The sequence below is a fragment of the Setaria viridis genome, chromosome 9, assembly GCF_005286985.2.
Source record: "Setaria viridis chromosome 9, Setaria_viridis_v4.0, whole genome shotgun sequence".
Classification (NCBI taxonomy): domain Eukaryota; kingdom Viridiplantae; phylum Streptophyta; class Magnoliopsida; order Poales; family Poaceae; genus Setaria; species Setaria viridis.
Window position 1 is genome coordinate 20,472,998 of NC_048271.2, and position 19,635 is coordinate 20,492,632.

At 43.0% G+C, this 19,635-nt stretch overlaps 1 protein-coding gene and 1 pseudogene across 4 annotated transcripts; one reads left to right on the forward strand and one right to left on the reverse strand.

The window, feature by feature from the left end:
* The first annotated feature begins 1,471 nt into the window (after window positions 1–1,471).
* LOC117837549 (phospholipid-transporting ATPase 3) lies at window positions 1,472–14,075 on the forward strand. 4 transcript variants are annotated; one of them, XM_034717222.2, is made up of 27 exons: window positions 1,472–2,077; window positions 2,774–2,839; window positions 3,573–3,634; window positions 3,738–3,819; window positions 3,908–4,018; window positions 4,163–4,240; window positions 4,356–4,452; window positions 4,990–5,096; window positions 5,855–5,920; window positions 6,020–6,141; window positions 6,747–6,831; window positions 6,907–6,984; window positions 7,063–7,179; window positions 7,567–7,719; window positions 7,821–7,925; window positions 8,073–8,215; window positions 9,450–9,551; window positions 9,634–9,697; window positions 9,775–9,987; window positions 10,405–10,570; window positions 10,690–10,769; window positions 11,567–11,806; window positions 12,331–12,552; window positions 12,625–12,792; window positions 12,866–13,228; window positions 13,312–13,418; window positions 13,501–14,075. In XM_034717222.2, the coding sequence occupies exons 1-27, from the start codon at window positions 1,853–1,855 to the stop codon at window positions 13,796–13,798; spliced, it is 3,720 nt and encodes a 1,239-aa protein (XP_034573113.1). In that variant the 5' UTR covers window positions 1,472–1,852; the 3' UTR covers window positions 13,799–14,075. The 4 variants fall into 4 exon arrangements, with proteins under 4 accessions (XP_034573113.1, XP_034573117.1, XP_034573116.1 ...); XM_034717226.2 differs by having other exon boundaries at window positions 2,057–2,077; window positions 3,578–3,634; XM_034717225.2 differs by lacking the exon at window positions 1,472–2,077 and adding an exon at window positions 2,115–2,520.
* Window positions 14,076–16,769: 2,694 nt separating this feature from the next.
* LOC117835439 (uncharacterized acetyltransferase At3g50280-like) lies at window positions 16,770–18,484 on the reverse strand (annotated as a pseudogene).
* Between the last annotated feature and the right edge of the window lie 1,151 nt (window positions 18,485–19,635).

The window sequence follows — 19,635 nt, forward strand, 5'->3', positions numbered from 1 at the left end:
AGCGAGGCAGCGTTCAGCTCAGATGCAATTATCCATCAATCCCTTTGCTCGTTTCCCACCCACGCTGAAGCCACCACGATACCTCCAGATGGCAAAGCTTGCGGCGTCAGAGAAAAAAGACCGGCTGCTGCCGAACGATATGGCGTCCTCAGTGAAAATCCAAAGAGCGAGCCTAGCCTCCGTGAGCTATTGCCTGGACAGGCTAGCTGGGCATGGCAAGGTCAGCTAAGAATCCAAACGTATAGTTGTCAGTGTAGTACCTAGTTATTTCTATACAATATATATTTATGCCAAAAGAAAAGGACGGTACCATACATTGTGCTCAGTATGCGCGACATGAACGGGTATTTTGTTATGATATCTATTGTTTGGTTTTTTCTACGACAAGGAAACTACTCCTTCCGTTTTCAAATTGTGGGTCGTTTTGAAATTTTTAGATTCATAGATATTATTATGCATCTACACGTACACTATATCTAAGTGCATAACAAAAACTATATATAAAAAAGCTAAAAGCAATATGCACGTAAATGCAAAATGGCTTATTAGCATCTTAAAATATATTTATCATTAAAGAGGAACTAGATCCTTTTGCATATTTCAAATAAAATTAAGGAAGGCGTGTTTGGATTGGATCCATAAGAGGATTATGTGGCTAGAGCATCAGGTAGACCTTTCACCATTAAGTTTCAAACTAAATTTAGTTCTTAAGTTTTTCATGTGTTCTAATAGTCTCATCAATTGCCGCTCCATCACAACCATGTGTTTCATTTTAAAAAGTATAGAAGTAAAAATTATCAAACTGAGTTCAACTGCTCGCAAACAAATTGCGTTTTTTCTAAATAATAGTGATTTTGTGCAAAATAAATTTCAAATAGTTTCCATACAGACTTTCGCTTGCTTGATCACATATTTATTCTTTTTACCTCTTCATATAGGTACACTATATAACCAAATTAAACACAACAACATACCTTATGGGCATTGCATGCAATGAACAATCTATATCATACGAATATAGTTATGGAAAATGATTTTTTTCTCTCGAACAGAAGACTTGTCTTTTTTAAAATATTTATTTATTATAATATTTTTATATTAGAATGGAAGAAGAGCATGTACGAGAGATTTTTTTAAAAGTTATTCATTGAAAAAGAGATTCTCTCGTGGAAAGGAGCGAAAGAAGAAGATTCAACCACACGGTTTCAACTTTCAAAAAAAACACCATAGTTTCCAATTAGTTTAGGCAAGTATATTAGTGTTATCTAATAGACGATCTCATACATTGATATGTCTTCAGACAACTTAACAAACAATATATACAATAAGTTGTAATTCTATTTTCTTAATATGTGCATAGAAAAAATATATTATGAGTTGCGGGCTTGCAGCGCAGCCACAACTCGTATGTTAATCGTCTCATAGTTCTGAAATGTTGACTACGAGGTGATATTCTTTCTCTCTCCTCACAAGGGGCATCTCGCAAGAATCCATCCACTTCCTCACGTCCAGGCTCCGCGTCTCTTCCCCTCGGCTCCCCTCCGTCTCCTCTCCCCGGCGAAGGCAGGAAAAGAGAGCCACGCGAAAAAAAGCTGACGCCCACGCGCCCACGAACAGCACCGGCGACGCGTGATCAGATTCGAGCTCCCAATCCCCTCCTCCCCAGCACCCCCACGCCCAAATCCACCCGAAGCCGCGCGAATCCGGCCTGATTCGCGCTCCCGATCTCGCGCTCGATCCCAACTCATTGGGAGGTCATCGAGCCTACCGCCAGATCTCAGCGCCGTTCGTTCGATTTGGTGGCGCGTTCGATTTGGTGGCGGGAGGCAGGGGAGGGGAGGGGGAGGGCGGGATGAACGCGCGGATAAAGGAGATGGTGCGGGTGGCCACGGCGCGTCTGGGCGGCGAGCAGCCGGGTGGTGGCGGGGCCTCCTCCTCGGGCCTCGGGCGCAGGGAGTCCACGGCGCGGCTCGGCGGCGCGGGCACCAGCTTCCGGAGGCAGCCGCAGCCGATGGCGCCCACCGTGCGCACCGTCTACTGCAACGACCGCGAGGCCAACGCGCCCGTCGGGTACAAGGTACGTCGTCGCGCCTGCTCCCCGTTCCGTTGCATTCCGTTTGGTCGGCCCACTGGCTGGATCTCGATGATGTCTCGTGTGGTATGGTCGGGTTGGAGCTGGATCGTCGGGCGCGATGAGCTAGCTGGTTCGTCCTTCGCGCAGGTCGTTTAGGATTCACTTCACGAAGTTTGTGTTGCTGCCCAGCTGTGAGTGCCCTGGTTGGATTGGAGCTTTGCCTGCAGCTTGGACAGATGGTTTTGGGAGGTGGAAATGGCAGATATTAGGTACGACGATAGGATGGTGCCGTGCTATTGGCAGGCAGCAGTACGGTTTAGACGTCCATCCTGTGGGAGGTGTGGTACAACATCTTGCTGTTTTGTTCTACTTTTACAGTTCTACTCTTAGTCCGGGAGGTGCAAGGCATCCTGTGTGCTGAACTCTTGTGTGCCTGCCTGGATGAGGTATCAAGCTTGCCACTTGATGGAACTAATTTTACAAGCTAGTATCTGTGGTTATTGTCTTAAGATTCTTCATGTTTCAATTGACATTCTTGTGGATCATACTATACCTGGTAACTGTGGGTTAATGTCAGTGGAACACAAACACAGCAGATTGTTCTGAAAATTGTTTGATCTCACCTGTTTTCTTTACTGTTGGCAACTAATATTATTTCACTGTTTAATATTCTTTTGCACGCTTTATTTGTATTTCTAGGGAAATTCTGTGTCGACTACAAAGTACAGTATCCTGACTTTCTTACCTAAAGGACTATTTGAGCAGGTATCAATACATTATTTTTGTTCATCATGTATGTTACTGATCAAGCAAGTTCTTTAGATTCAGCATCTATTATCAAAATGCTTCCTTCATTTTTAAATGGAAAGACACTATTTGCGTATATCAAATTTCATATGTGCATTAGAATGAATTTGCTTTGCTTTCTTTTCTTTTCTGTTCCACAAAAACTAATTTGTTTTGGCAATAAGTGTGGAATTATTCTTAATTCAATGAAACACATATGGTCATTTTCCTCTGTGCAAACTGATCTCCCCTAAAATTGTTCCTTTTCTGATGATCGTTGGATCTCTTAATTGGCTTAGCAATGGATTGATGATATGTCTACCGGGTTGCCAAATGTTACAGTGAATCTAAGAATTGATTCTATTGTCTTTTCATATTATGCATGCGCTGCAAAATTGTACTACCTTGGGTGATGTTAACGCACATTGTGCATTCAGTACAATCTAAGCTGATCTGTGCAACTTCTCGTATCTTGTAGCTTCCTAGTTCAGATCTTTGTTAGATGAGGGGAGATAAGCTTTCTAATGAGCCTCATAAACAGTTTTTATTGAATCAAGTTATAAGTGTTATTATTTATGTTTCCCATGCCTAACAAATCAGCCTTTGCACTCATTAATGCAACAGAGATTTGAATGTTTTATCATAACAATATCATGCGACAGTATTTGACGAGAGGAACCTTTCATAATTCATTTGTCTTTTGCTTTGACAGTTCAGGCGGGTTGCAAATCTTTACTTTCTCATGATTTCAATCTTGTCGACTACACCTATTAGGTCTCTCTCTCTCTCTCATGTGCATCTTCCTAGTCTATTAGTCAACTTGCTCATTCTTTGCTTTCCTTATGTCTTAATTTTAACTTTGCACTTGTGCTTACAGTCCAGTTCATCCTGTCACTAATGTCGTTCCCCTAAGTCTTGTGCTACTGGTGTCTCTCATCAAGGAAGCTTTTGAGGATTGGGTTAGTATTGCTATTCACTATTTTGTTCTGCCATGCTTATATTAAGAGACCTGATGCCTGTTCCTTTTCTTTGCTGCTCTTTGTACAGAAACGTTTCCAGAATGATATGTCAATTAACAATGCACATGTCGATATATTGCAAGGTCAACATTGGGAAAGTACTCCATGGAAAAGACTGCAGGTTGGAGATATTGTGAGGGTAATGTCTGAAATGCCAATTTAACATCTTGTTAGTTAATCAACATGTTCCTTTTTGAAAGTAGTTTTCCTGATCTTTTTTTTTGTGTAATATTGAGCTTTAATGGCATAAAAAGCTAATAGTGATGGCACTTCTTTAGAGCAGATCAAGCAAGATGGTTATTTCCCTGCTGACTTGCTCTTCCTATCCAGTACAAATCCTGATGGTGTCTGCTACATAGAGGTCCATATTCATTTATATCTTTTAATTTATTATCTCAATTTAACTGTAAACCCTAATAAATGTGGTTAGGAGAAGAAAATTATTTCACTTATTTTGGATGAAAATTTTATTGCAGACAGCAAATCTTGATGGGGAAACAAATCTGAAAATAAGGAAGGCTTTGGAGAAAACTTGGGACTTTGTTACTCCTGACAAGGCTTCTGGGTTCAAAGGTTTTGTGCCTTTTATCTTCTGCTTGAGAGCTTTTAATTTGTAGTTGATTGAATTAAAGAAGCTGTGTCCTTTTTCTTAACTTCATATTCTCTGTCTGTCTGTGTTATGTTACTTGGAATAATAACCTTGGTATGTGTATTGTAACTGTTCCTCAAAATATTTTTCAATGGTCAGTTTAGTTCGCACAACAAAGTGAGTGGCTGGACTTCTTTGTTCTTTCTGGTTGTGAACTCTGGCTAGAGTATAACCAACCATCGAACCCATCACCAGGTCACAGTCACCCACCAGGAAGGCATAGAGGCAAGACAGAAAGTCAAAATAGCAGGAATCGAATGTAGTCATAGTAAAATGATATTTCAAAGTAGACTTTTGTCATAGGGCAAAGGAGCTTGGAAGGGCGGTGTTAGGAAGTAGTAAGGGATGAAATCACTTACAGATAGAAGTATGTTGTATGGCAGAAGGATGACTTAATGCTTTAACTTTTGCTTTAGAGATGACGTATGTCTTCATATTTAACTTAGATATACGTCTTACAGGTGAAGTGCAGTGTGAACAGCCAAACAACTCACTTTATACGTTTACCGGCAACCTTATTGTGGACAAGCAGACTATACCTCTCTCACCAAACCAGTTACTCCTACGGGTAAGCTTTTTCCCCATGTTTTTTTCTATTATTAACCATACCGTGTTAATTATCAAAAAATAAAAAACCATAGTGTGTTTGCTTGTTCCTACATTTGGGACATGACAAGCTATTTGATAATCCATTGTTCAAATCCTTTTCACTTTGACCAGCAACATCTCTGGAGTTCCCTAGATTAGCCACATGATAGTGTCTTATCTAGATCCTTCATGAAATGCTTCTAAAATGTAATTTATGTAGCTTTTGCAGAATTAGGATGACTATTGCTTGTGAATTGCATAACAAAACCTCTGTACCATTCTAAAAATATACTATACTAGAGGAGAATGGTGAAAGTTGTATCTCTCAAGATTGAAAAGTAGTGACCTTATAACCATATCTGGGGACTTTAAAGCATCTCTTCTGCTCTATGTTATAGGGTGCTTAGAGTTCATTTGCCGTGATAAGAGAAAGTCTCTAAACCTGATATTGGCTCCTTTGGCTAAGAGAACATTGTTTTAGGGCTCCATTGACTTTTGATATTTCAAGTCTTGCATATATTTGTGCTCATGAATCATTTCTCCTTTGTAGCCACCATCCTCTTGCATTACCGCATTATGAATAATTAAATATTCATTTTTATCTTTCTAATTTTTGCTTTCATCATATTGATTTGTCTTGTGCGCGCTTAATGGTCTACTCTTTTTCATGCACAAAGTAGCATTGAATTATCTCTGTGTGCGAGTGAACATTGACTTAACATTGCCTTCCTGCTACAGGGATGCAGCCTTCGTAATACAGAATACATTGTTGGGGCTGTCATATTCACTGGGCATGAGACAAAAGTATGCACATCTATCTGTTCCCTATCTATTCGGTGTAGAAACTTGAACTGGTGATTTTCTTCATGCTTTGAAATTTACTCCTGTGGAAAACTGTCATAGGTTATGATGAATTCTATGAATGTTCCCTCCAAAAGAAGTACCTTGGAAAAAAAGCTAGACAAGCTTATCCTTGCTCTTTTTGCAACCCTCTTCTCAATGTGTGTTATTGGCGCCATTGGAAGGTCAGTTCTCATACAATCCATTTGTTTGTTTATTCAACATTACTCTTGATGTCAAAACATGTCTGCTTCATACATGAATACCTATATCATTTATCATCATAGAATATGTGTAGTCAAACTATTTTTGACTTTGGGAACAAGGTTCTTCATATTAAACTGATATAAGTAGATTTATCATGAACAATACTTTCACACTTTTAAGTTATTAAGCTTCACAACAGTATTCAGGTAGAATTGGTGGCAAAGGCTATGTTTTGTGGCACTTGTCATGTCCAAAACTTGTCACTTGAAGGAGCGTTTATTTTGAACAGTTGATGTTCCTTTTAGGTTCATGCTGTGGATGCTTACAGTTGCATAGTCAATTAACAGAATTTCATAATTATTTAGCTGAGAGACCATATATTTGTTATTGTGGCCATAGGCTACCTATTAGATTTATATTCCTTGTTAGCATAAAAAATGAAATTATGTAACCAGATAATACAACTTCATCAAGCGCATGCCATCTTCATCTAATAAAAGGGTTATGCAGCCAGTTCTAGTTTTCTTTACATACTACTGCTTTTGCTGATCAAAAGTGGACTTATTTTTCCTTTTGCCAACAGTGGTGTGTTTATTAATGAAAAATACTTCTACCTTGGATTGCGTGGGCGTGTGGAGGACCAGTTCAATCCCAAAAACAGATTTGTGGTATATACTGTTTTAGACATTTTTTGTTGTTGTATCTAATCCGTACATGTTGATCTAACACTACTTCTGCCGCAGGTGACCATTTTGACCATGTTTACTCTAATAACTCTATACTCGACGATCATCCCAATTTCTCTTTATGTGTCCATTGAGGTATTATGTTCAACTTGTTATTATAATGTTCTATCCTATTTCCGGACTATTGGAGCTTATATTACCTTTGGTTGCCAGATGATCAAATTCATCCAGTGCACACAATTCATTAACAATGATCTTCATATGTACCATGCTGAGAGCGACACCCCCGCTTTGGCACGGACTTCTAATCTTAATGAGGAGCTTGGGCAGGTAATCTTTCCCTTTTGCCCCGTGATCATCTTTTCAGTTTCAAGAAAACCCCCATTTCGTTACTCGAATGGGATTATGAGACTATCTGACCAACCCTTCGTGGTTGTGTAAGGTGGCATATATTACCCCATTCTATCACAGAATCATTCCACAAGTTGGATGAATTGACAGCGCTTGTGGAATGGGATGTGTCCACTGTTGAAAAATGTGGAATGGCTTATTCTGTTCAAGCTGTACAAATACATAATCAATCATGGGGGCATTCCATTTTTCATGAGACTAAATGGAATGCTCAGTGGGATCTTGTCAGATTTTAGCGATTACAAATAATTTTTTTACATTTCGTCTTACTTTGGACTTAACTGATAATTAACATTATGGTTCCAGGTTGAATATATATTTTCTGACAAAACTGGAACGCTCACAAGAAACCTGATGGAATTCTTTAAATGTTCGATTGATGGAGAAACGTATGGAACTGGCATTACAGAGATTGAGAAAGGAGGAGCAGAGCGGGCTGGAATCAAAATCGATGATGAGGTGCACCCCCTTTTCTTTTTTGCTGTTTTAGTCATTAAACTGTGTCATTATGTTTGCAAAATTAACAATGTTTATATCCTTTATCTACTTTCATTTCATAGGGTAAAAGATCAGCCAGTGCAGTTCATGAGAAAGGATTCAACTTTGATGACGCTAGAATCATGCGTGGTGCGTGGAGAAACGAACCTAATCCTGAGGCTTGCAAGGTAGATATTTGGGGTATTTTTGAAATAATTTTGACTCTTCTGCATGCAAAGCCAATTTTTTTTATTCTTTTCCTGCTCATCCAGATACTATGATGAATTCTAATTTGTACTGAAAATCAATCTTTTATTTGCTCTTGCTTTGTTTAGGAATTCTTCAGATGCCTTGCAATCTGTCATACAGTTCTTCCAGAGGGTGAGGAGACACCGGAAAAGATCAGCTACCAAGCCGCCTCACCAGATGAGGCTGCACTTGTGGCTGCTGCTAAGAATTTTGGTTTCTTCTTTTATAGGTAATTCTTATCTTGCCAATAGTCTTAGATTCTCAGATTTTTTTATTCTTTTATGTTATATCCAAATAGTTGACATTTTCTGAGAAAATCTCAGTATCTTAAATGGAACACCCATGAAAATACCTGTGTATGGGTCATAATTGGAAAGATTGACTTCACACCACCATTTTGTTCAAAGCCTTTAGTCCCAAGCAAGTTGTGGTAGGCTAGTGTCATGCATGGGAGCCTGTGGAGTGTGCTACCAAACTGGACAGGTGTAAGCCGTTGCAAGGGTACGCAACGAGAAATTGAACAGCTGCTTCTCAGGGGCGTCAATGGACAGAGCAGAAAGCTTCATCTTCACCTTCACCTGTTTTCCCTTGTGCAGCCATTCACCCCCAATTCTTATCTGTGATCTACTGCCTGTTCTCATTCTAGTGCTTTTGCAATCCTTGATTCCAGCTCTTTGAATTGTATTACCAAATGTCTGTATCTAGAATTGGATTTGGAATTTGGTATAGACCTGGAGGTGTTGGTGTCGACCGGTTTTGATTGAGTGGGCAAGTATATATGACAGCTAGAGGTAAAACCCAACAATGGCTGCACGAACCAAAAAGATCGTATAATATAACAATGGTATTCAGTATTCTCTTCTTAATGAAATGATACACAGCTCTCTTGCACATTTGAGAAAAAAAATATAGCATAGTATTCTGAGAACACTACAGTAGGCACAAGGACAACCTGAACTTCTCATTAAAAAGCATAGCAAATCCACAGAGCACAGCAGAAGTTGTGAGCACAATGGAAGATATATACCAGGGACGCAGGAAACAGCAGAAAGATGCGGAGAAACACAACTCCCAAAAAATCCCAGAGACAAGACCAAGACTGCACTCGAGCCAAAGAAGAATCCACTGATTAGTCGCCACCAAGCAACACACTTGCCAGTATTACATGAGCCATTGTGCTTCCGTAGCACCCCTCATAGCCATGCTGCTCTGCTGCCACCTGGTCAGAGTTTGCTAGCTGTATATTTTGAGTATTGTTATTAGAAATTCTGAGTAAAATATTTGTACCACTACCCTATTTGTAAACATTTCCCATGAGTAGGTCTATTTCCTACGGGTTTTATGGTTCTACATGAGTAGTTCCTTCATCCAATTTTAGATGTTACATTGGTGAATGGTAATGTTTCAAGGGTGACATTGTGAGATATTATATTGTGAATGGTAATGATGTGCTTGTTTTGTAGGCGTACGCCAACAACAGTTATGGTACGTGAATCACATGTTGAAAGGATGGGGAGTATACAAGATGTTCCATATGAAATTCTAAATGTTCTGGAATTCAACAGGTGTGGTTTATTTGTTAATTTTGAATATAATTCAGTGTGATGCAAACATTGTTTGATAGTTTATATTTTATTGTACTAACAGTACGAGAAAGCGGCAATCGGTGGTTTGTCGTTTCCCAAATGGAAGACTAGTTCTCTATTGCAAGGTAATACAATAAAGACGAGCTTGATTTGGCTTCTATGTTGTTATTGCACTAACCTGAAACTGTCTTTGTGTTAATAGGGTGCTGATAATGTCGTATATGAACGATTGGCTGATGGAAATCATGATATGAAAAAGACCAGCAGAGAGCACCTGGAGCAATTTGGTTCTGCTGGCTTGCGCACGCTTTGCCTTGCCTATCGGGATCTTAGCAGGGAGCAATATGAGAGCTGGAATGAGAAGTTTGTTCAAGCAAAGTCATCTTTACGAGATCGTGACAAGAAGCTCGATGAGGTCATTAGATCAGCATCTTTTGGCTATTACTATGATGATTGAATGATAGTCTGACAATGCATTTGCTGAACTGGGCCCTTTCTGATAGAACTTTTGCTAGTGGATCTATGTAGTACCCCTTCTTCTCTTGCTTGGATGATTCTTATTTAAACGGGTGAACCTCATACAATGTTTGAAGGAAGCTTGACTTAGTACATGGAACATTTTGAACTCTACACATTGTTATTAATTTTTCCCTGAAAACATTATTTGTGACATTTGTTGGAACTTATCATTGGTTTATCTGAGCATTTATCATACAATAACAGACTTAACTGCATTGTAGAAAGAGAAATCGATCCTTCATGTTGAGGCTAAATTGTTCTGTTATTGCTGGCTACATTGTGATGTAATTTGACTTCCTTCTTTGCCCTGTAGGTGGCTGAATTGATTGAAAAAGACCTTATATTGATAGGGTGCACAGCTATAGAGGACAAACTGCAAGACGGGGTGCCAGCCTGCATTGAAACTCTCTCTGCAGCTGGCATAAAAATTTGGGTGTTAACTGGAGATAAGATGGAAACAGCAATTAACATTGCATATGGTGAAGCTTCCATCTATCTTGATTAGTTTGCTTTACTTGTTCTGCTTATACTATTCTTTCAGTAAATTTTGGATTCTGGATGTTATTTTTTCCTGATCTCTTTCATCTTACATATTCAGCATGCAGCTTGGTAAACAATGATACCAAGCAGTTCACCATTAGTTCAGAGACAAATGCTATTAGGGAGGCTGAAGACAGGGTAAGATGCACATACTACTGCTCTTTGGAAAACATAGGTAGTTTTTTAGTTGGTTTATTTCTCTAGTTGAAGTTGTCATCCATAAGATTTGGAAATTAAAATAATGGGATTGCTTAAGTGCAAAAAGTTCATGCAAAGTGCCAAAGTAGGATTCTGAGTTCATTTGGTACTTGACTTGTGTTACTGTGGTAATTGTGCATTTATGTGGGTCTGGTATATATGGGATATTAACATTTTGTTTTGACTTGTGTTTCTTGATATTTAATTTGAAGGGCCCTGCTAACTTTTTTTTGGGAATACATGTAATAAAGTGGTAGTATTTAGTTTTCTTGGACCTTGTTACTTATTGCTTTAGTGCTTTGGTCTCTCTATTATCTTTCTGTTACATATCTTATGGTACTTATTTTCTTTCATAATCAGTTATTTGATTGTTTCCAGTGAGTATAAAGCGACTTCTTTTTTCAATGGCAGTGATATATACTTTTGGGGGGATATTATGGGACTTGTTTTGGAGAAAATGCATTCCTTATTCTGCTACCAATTATTTTTTAATACATATCACCCATTATTTTTTTCATGGTTCTGTGTGGATTGTGCTTCTAGTGCTTTAGCCTCCCTGTTTTGTTGATGGTTGTCTTGCACGTATCTCGTGGCTTCCATTTTCTTATTTGTTGTACTTGGGGTCAAGAATAACCAGCTATATGATTGCAACCTGATGCAAACTGACTTACCGCCAGTAGCGCATACTTTTCCGCGTACCTACATGTGCCGTATATAACACTCGGTTCTTTTTTCAGGGTGACCCTGTGGAAATTGCGCGTGTTATCAAAGATTCGGTAAAACAGAGTCTGAAAAGCTTCCATGAGGAAGCCCGGCATTCTTTAAATAGCACCCCTGAAAGGAAGTTGGCACTCATTATTGATGGCAGATGCCTGATGTATGCACTGGACCCAACTCTTCGTGTGGATCTTCTTGGATTGAGTCTAATTTGCCACTCAGTTGTATGTTGCAGAGTTTCTCCACTGCAGAAGGCACAGGTAAATAACATTTCTTTCTGTACCACTTGGCTCCTCAGGGAAGAATTAATGACTGTTTTGTTGTTAGAAAAAAAACACACGGAGACCAGAAACTGAATTAATGTAGTTTTATTACTAAACTAATCCGGTTCTCTCTAGCATACTGTGTACACATGTACTTTAGCATTTCTGATGGGTGACCATTCTGTTATCACTATCCTTATAGGGGTTCTTTAGTTATGTACTAATCTAGTATAGGGTGGTGCACCATGGTATCATCCCGCAGTTCTGGTATTGTGACACCTTTCCTCATGTTTATACTGGATATGTGCATACAAGGGATGAGGTATTGATTGGCCACCCATTCCATTCCTCAAACCAAACAAGTAGAAGCGAGGATTGGTTGGTCCCATATGATCGTTTCTCAAACCAAACATGGCAGTAGTCTCTGATTGATTGTCTAGTTTCATTGTGTAACCTAGTTTTTGTTAAATTTATGTAAAAATGTCAAATGCTGAAATTTAAGTATTTAACACATGTTGTAGGTTACAAGCTTAGTCAAGAAGGGTGCTCGGAAAATAACTCTCAGCATTGGAGACGGTGCTAATGATGTGAGTATGATTCAAGCTGCTCATGTTGGGATTGGCATCAGTGGCCAAGAAGGAATGCAAGCTGTTATGGCTAGTGACTTTGCCATAGCACAGTTCCGTTTTCTTACTGATTTGCTTCTTGTACATGGGCGGTGGTCTTACTTGAGACTCTGCAAGGTATGGCAATTGTTGCTCAGCTTTAACTCTGCATATAGTTCAAAGTGCTAAATATGAGATGTTCTGTTGCAGGTTATCACATACTTCTTCTACAAGAATCTGACATTTACACTAACTCAGTTCTGGTTCACTTTCCAAACTGGCTTTTCTGGTCAACGATTTTATGATGACTGGTTCCAGTCTCTATATAATGTTATTTTCACGGCACTTCCTGTAATTATAGTTGGATTGTTTGATAAGGTATGGTTGCTCTTAGTTGTTTATGAAGTTAAGCCGCCTCCTTCCTTCATTGCACTAAACCGACTCCTTTCAGGATGTGAGTGCTTCACTGTCGAAAAGATACCCACAGCTTTACAAGGAAGGAATCAGGAATTCATTCTTCAAGTGGAGAGTGATTGCAGTGTGGGGTTTCTTTGCCTTCTATCAGTCAATAGTATTCTTTTACTTCACTGCAGCTGCGAGCCGGCATGGTCATGGTTCATCTGGCAAGATTCTTGGCCTATGGGACGTTAGCACTATGGCCTTTTCTTGTGTTGTGGTAACTGTGAACCTCCGCCTTCTCATGGCATGCAACTCGATAACGAGATGGCATTATATAAGTGTGGCGGGCAGTATAGTAGCCTGGTTTCTGTTTATTTTCATATATTCAGCGATAATGACATCGTTTGACAGACAGGTGGGCAACTTCTTTACATTTTCAGTAATCTATTATTCCATTGGTGACTTTCTTCCTTCCTCACACTATCATTGCTTTTGCAGGAAAATGTGTATTTTGTGATTTATGTTCTGATGAGCACTTTTTTCTTCTACCTGACACTATTGCTTGTTCCGATCATCGCTCTGTTTGGTGACTTCCTATATCTATCGTAAGATACCTGATTCCTGTGAAATTATGACCAAGTTAGCGTGACCATGTGAGCCATCACTGATCTTGTGTTGTTGTATCAGGATTCAAAGATGGCTGTTCCCCTACGATTACCAAATAATCCAGGAGCAGCACAAGGATGAACCCCATGAGTACAGCAGGGTGCAGCTGCCTGAGACCAGCCATCTAAGCCCAGAGGAAGCAAGGAGCTACATGATCTCGATGCTCCCTCGAGAATCTTCCAAGCACACTGGCTTCGCCTTCGATTCCCCGGGCTACGAGTCGTTCTTCGCCTCGCAGCAAGGTGTTGGCGTGCCACACAAGGCGTGGGATGTGGCCCGGAGAGCAAGCATGAAGCAGCAACGAGCTGGGAAATCCTAATCGCGTGATGACCTCAGCATTTTTTGTAAAGTTTTGTACATCTTGTTTTTTGAGCGCAGATCACAGGGGTGTGTATAGGTAGCCTTGTAGCCCTTTTTCGTGTTTGTCAGTGGTTCACCCATATGTTGTGTTGGGATGAAGGGTAGGCGTTGATCCATTTGGATGTTAAGAACCACGTAGGGGACGGAGTACTTGGTAGATAAACATAGGTGGTATTGGAAATGCAGTTAGCAAAATTCTTTCCGACGTTTATGGCATGTTGCACGTTGTTTGTCAAGTTCATTGCGTTACCTTTTCGAGTTTCGGTTTTTGAGTAAATTGGTTAGTCTATGCAACCACAACTGATACGCTGAAGCCTTGAGTTGCTGCAGTTTAAATTCTTTTGACATCCTATTCCTCTCATCGTCTGTCTTCATCAGCTCAAGGCTTTTTGGTTGGTCGATGTATGCCATCGCCTCCCCCTGAGGATTACTAAACAATTGTTTATATCCGTCACGCCTGATGTCTCAGGGTCAGGCCCGGACTGGCTGCACGCAAATCATCTCGTAGTAACGTGTTTTATTGTCTCCTCTAGATTTGAAAATTCGAAACCTCAAGAAAGAATGGACGACCAACGACTTGCATCGGGAAAGTTCTTCATTCAGGGTGGCGAGCAATACAAATTTACAGCTGCAGTTGGCCTGTAAAATAGAATTTCTTAATTTCTTCGACGACGTTGACTAACAAATACTATCGGTAGACTTCTATGGTGCTCCATCCGTTTCAAATTATAGATCGTTTTGATTTTTCTAGATTTATAGGTGTTTGTATGCATCTAGACAAACACTAAACTGTTTGTTCTATACCATGATATCACTAGATTTCCAACAAGAACATCATGATGCTACTGGGTGTCCGGATTTAGTTTCCCAATTGATCATTTTAACCCTTTGTATATTCTGCACATGTGGGCTACAATTGTTGCAAGCATTGTTTTCCCGTTGCTGTGTTGGAGCATCCAATGGGAAACTTCTCGTCCTACGTCTTAGAGTCTTGACCCTACTTGTCTTAAGAGGGGGAAATATTAAATATTTTGAGTAAATCTCTTCAAGCTCATATATAACATCTAGCCGCACACTATGATGGTGCAAACCATTTTGTATAAACTTTGGTAGACTTGATGATAACCTGGCTCATGGGCTCATAGCATGGCTGATTGCTTCTTGTTCTTCTTTTAAAAAATGCATGTCTGATTGTTTGAATCAGCAATGTGCAATTATTCAGTGTGCATGGTTGAAAACGAGTCATCTCAAACTTTGAGAGACTTGACAACCTGACCCATGCAATGCCTGATCAGTTGATTGAGATCTTGCTTATCTATTAATCACCCAAATTTCTACTAGAAATTGAATGGAGATGGGATTCAAAGTTAGGTTTGGAGGTTGGCTGTAAGGGAAGCCGAAGAAATATCGATGTTGCACTTTGAAGGGGTCGTCGGTGGGAAGCGGAGGCAGCGGAGGCACCGCCGGAGTCAAGCGGTGGAGGCGACGGGAATGTCGAGGGCCAACCAGTTAGCAGCGGCGGAGGTGGCGGTTCGCTGCCGGAGCCAGGCAGGGAGGCAAAGGTTGCGGGGGAAGAGCGGAGACGGCGGCGACCATCCGCTCGCTTTCCATGTCAGGCCAGGGAGGCGAGAGAGAATATGAAGGACATGCATCTGGATCGTTGGATCTCGATCCAACAGACGAAAACGTTGATTGATAGAAAAACAAAATCTCAATCGGTTGATGAGGAGACAGATTCATGCCTGATTGCCTGAGCGGCTGAACCCTGAATCGGCAATATGCATTTATTCAGTGTGCAATGTTGAAAAGGAGTCATGATGATAATAGTTGCTAGCAACATTAGTTGGTAACTTGGAGTAGTACTATACTACTGTATGTTGTCAGAGCAATTCCAATAGATTGAGAAAACTAATCCCTTTTTCCTGTATTCATGGTTAAAGGGCATTGAGGGGAAAAAGCACTTCTCCAACGGATTGAGAAAATAATCCTCTTTACCTATATTGTTTTCTCAATCGAGAAATCACCCGCTACTCTCGCTTTAGAATGGGATCTCTCTCCTCTCCCCTTTCCTCCCTCCCACTCCGGTAGCATTTTCCCTGCCCTGACGAGCTGCCACCGCCCCTGCTCCGGCGAGCTGCCCACCGTGCGCGGCTCGCTGCAGCGCCATCCCACCGCGCGGCGCCTGACCACCCCGCCGGCCAGCTGCAGCGCCGTCCCGTCCTGCTGTAGCGCGGCCGCCGCACCGTCCCACGGCGCCACCGTACCTGCGCGCCGGTGCCCCACGGTGCCGCGCCGTCCACCCCACCGTCGGCGCCCCGCTCCGGCGTGCCTGCTTGGGCCGACGAGCCACCGCCGGGATGCCCCTACCCCAGCGCCGAAGACGTCCCCGTGCCACCGCCGGGCTCAGCGGACGAGGTGGCGCGGTCCAGACGGAGGACCTCCATCTGCGCTCGCCTCTACGCCAGGCTGCTGCCGCCGCCCAAGGCCGCCCTCCTCGACTGGGCCGTCCACCTCATGGCGGACGTGGCGACGGAGGAGCAGGCCTTGACTGCTGCTAGCTTGTCATTGAGTCCATCGATCGATCGAATTCAATTGATCATCATCGATCTTGTCTTTTGTTCAAAAAAAAATCATCGATCTTGTCTTCTTCATGATCATCAACAACTGGTAATACTGCAATTGCTTTTGCGTGCCGGCCGTGGATCCCCTGGCGGTGCTCAAGCACGCGGTGCATGCGATGAACTTCCGGCGGAGGAAAGACAGAAGAGAGGGAGAGTTGATTGTGCCACTGACATCTTGGACCCACATGCTGGAGGAGATGAAAAGGGGTTGGGAAAATCAATCTGCCGGAGTACCTCTCCCCAATATTCTTGAATTTCACATGAGGATCTTATATTGTACTCCCTCCGTCCTAAATTATAGGTCATTTTGGATTTATTAAATTCATAGATTTTGTTATAAATTTTGTTATGTACTTAGATATATCCCATATCTAGATTCATAATAATATCTATGCTTCTAGAAAATCAAAAAGACCGATAATTTGAAACGGAGGGAGTAATACACTTCGTCATAGACAGCAGCGGTAAAACGCAGAAGACTCATCCTTTCCTCGCCGGCGGCACGTCCGGAGACACGGCAGCCCAGAACTCATCGTCCAGCTCCAGCGCCGCCATGTGCTCCGGCGCCAGCACCACCTCCGCGTCGATGCTGCCACCTCCCTCCCTTCCGGGGAACAGCGACACCTTCCCGTCGTACTTGTTGGCCTTGCCGCTCCGCGCCGCCAGCGGCTTCCCCCACCCGAAGTCGCACCCGTACATGTCGAACCGGGGCGAGCTGCTGATGAACATGCAGTTCGGGTCGAACAGCCTGAACGCCGACAGCCCCGGCTCCACCGCCCACGCGGCCGCGCGCGCCCGGACGCCCGCGTCTGTGTGCGCCGCGACCGCGCGCCCCACGGCCGCCGCCGCCCACCCGTGCCCCCGCGCCAGCAGTTCCGACGCGCGCACGACCTCCGTCGACACGGCGCCGATGGCGTTTCCGAAGTACCCCGCCGGCAGCGGCGGCCGGAGCCGCGCGCGGTTGTTGGCGGACGCGCGGAACATCACCTCCTGATCCGGCGCCGTCCGCCGCGCGCGGACGAATCACCTCCACAGCAGCGAGCCCAGGGCCTGGAGCCTTGTCACCGCGGCCGCCCCGGCCGCGTCCCTGGCCACCAGGAGCTCCTGCCGCGCCCGATCCTTGAGCACCGCCAGTGACTCCTCCGAGAAGCGCAGCATCCGCTCGCGCTGCGGCGGCGGCGGCTGAGTCGGCCTCGCGATCAGCCCACCCAGATCGGCGCCGCCGCGCCGCCGTCGGGCGACCAGCGCTCGAACAGCGGCGCCGCGCGCGGCGGCAGCGCGCGCGGGGCACCCATCATGGCTCGGGAGATCTCCGCCCACGTGCCGATGTAGTCCCAGAAGGCCGTACCGTCGGAGAGCGCGTGGTTGACACGAAGCCGACGAAGACGCCGTCAGCGAGCTCGGTGATCTGGACGGCGAAGAGCGGGCGCTCGTGGCCGTCATAGTTGATGGCCTCGTCGAGCGGGAAGAAGGACCTGACGAGGCGCGGGACGTCGGCGTCGGGAAGGATGACGTCGGAAACAGCGACGCCGCCTGCGACGGCCTCGAGGAGCTCGACGCCCTGACCGGCGCAGTCGACGGAGACGGAGCAGCCGACGACGCGCCCCCTGTCGTCGCGGTGCTGGTCGGTGGCGAGGCGGCCGGCGACGGGGTTAGTAGGCGGCGAGCGCGTCGGCCAGGGAGGCCTTGAGGTGGTCGACGAGGTGTGCGGTGGTGGAGAAGGGTGGCGGCGCGAAGAGCAGGCCCTTCTGGATGTAATCGGCTGAGAGCAAGGAGAGGTCCCACGTGGTGAGCGGGATGCGCTCGCGGTCACGAGGTGGCGGCTTCACGGTGCGCCTCGACACCACCTGCACGGCTGCACCGGCGACGGCGGCTGCATTATTCTCGATCTCGGAGGTATGCTTGCTTGGACTTGGAGTGGATTGCAAGTGGAGTCGAAGTCGATTGGGCAGCTGATTCCCTTCTTTGGTGATGCAACAGATAACATTCGTGGGGTAGTATATATATAGCACGTGAAGATGCATGCCTGCATCGTCGTCATGGCGGCTTCGCCAATTTTATCTGACCATTAAACAACAAAATAAAAAGGTTGGAGTCAAGCTTAGGTCGTCTGTTGATCCACACTTCTGGTTCCTGCAAGGTCGCCATGGAATGCTCAGGGAAATTGCCGTGCCCAATGGCAAGTGTCCGTCACTAGAGCTAACCGAACCTTATTAGTACTTTTAGGAAGACACAACGCAAGCGATCTTCAATTCAGAGTGGATTTGCTTGCTCTTATGTTGGAATAGTCACATGTTAGTTATATTACACATGCTGCCATGTATCTAGTCGTTAGCAATGCCCGGCACCGTAACATACAACAAATTAGAGACGTCGCTTTCTCGATGACATCATTGCTGATGTTGGCGAGGAAAAATTGATGTATTTTCTTTAAATGAGTATCGCTCTCTCCTCGAGCATTCGTTTTCAAATTTGTTCTACAAAATAAGATCCATATTTAATATGCTTTGAAGCTGTTTTATGCTACTAGCAATTTATGTTGAATGCCAATATTAACTTCTATACGAGATGTATAGCAACTTATAGTGTATTTTGGATATATCAAATTCATTTGTTTGTCTAGTGGAGATTATGCATGGATAGGTAGCAACTTATGCTACAGTGTAATAACTTGTATGTTTACTTATTACTATCAATTACGTAGAGAATTTGTGACAACTTCTATATCCTCAAGTACTTATGTAAAGACAATGCAACGACTTATATAGGGACAATGTACCAATTTATGTACATATAACGTAGTAGTTTATGTAGATACTTCAGATAGTTAACAATGTCATGTGAAATCGTTTCTCAAAAAAGATATCATGTAAAATCATTTTTGTAGCAATTTATGTATATTGTCTATTAATAGGTAATATATATGTAACTACTACATATCAACATAAGTTGCAAGCATATTTTTTTTTAAAAATATATGCATCGTGGATCTAGTTATAGAACTTGTCGTAATGAACAAGAGCAAACGGAAATTCAAATGGACACTTTGAGATAAATTTATCGTATTCTAAAAAAAGGGTAAATGACTTAGTACAAAACTCTAATTAGCATCTCCACTTCGGCATCTACTTCAGCCTATATGCATGCATAGTCTAAGTTGAAAGAATTGTTACGT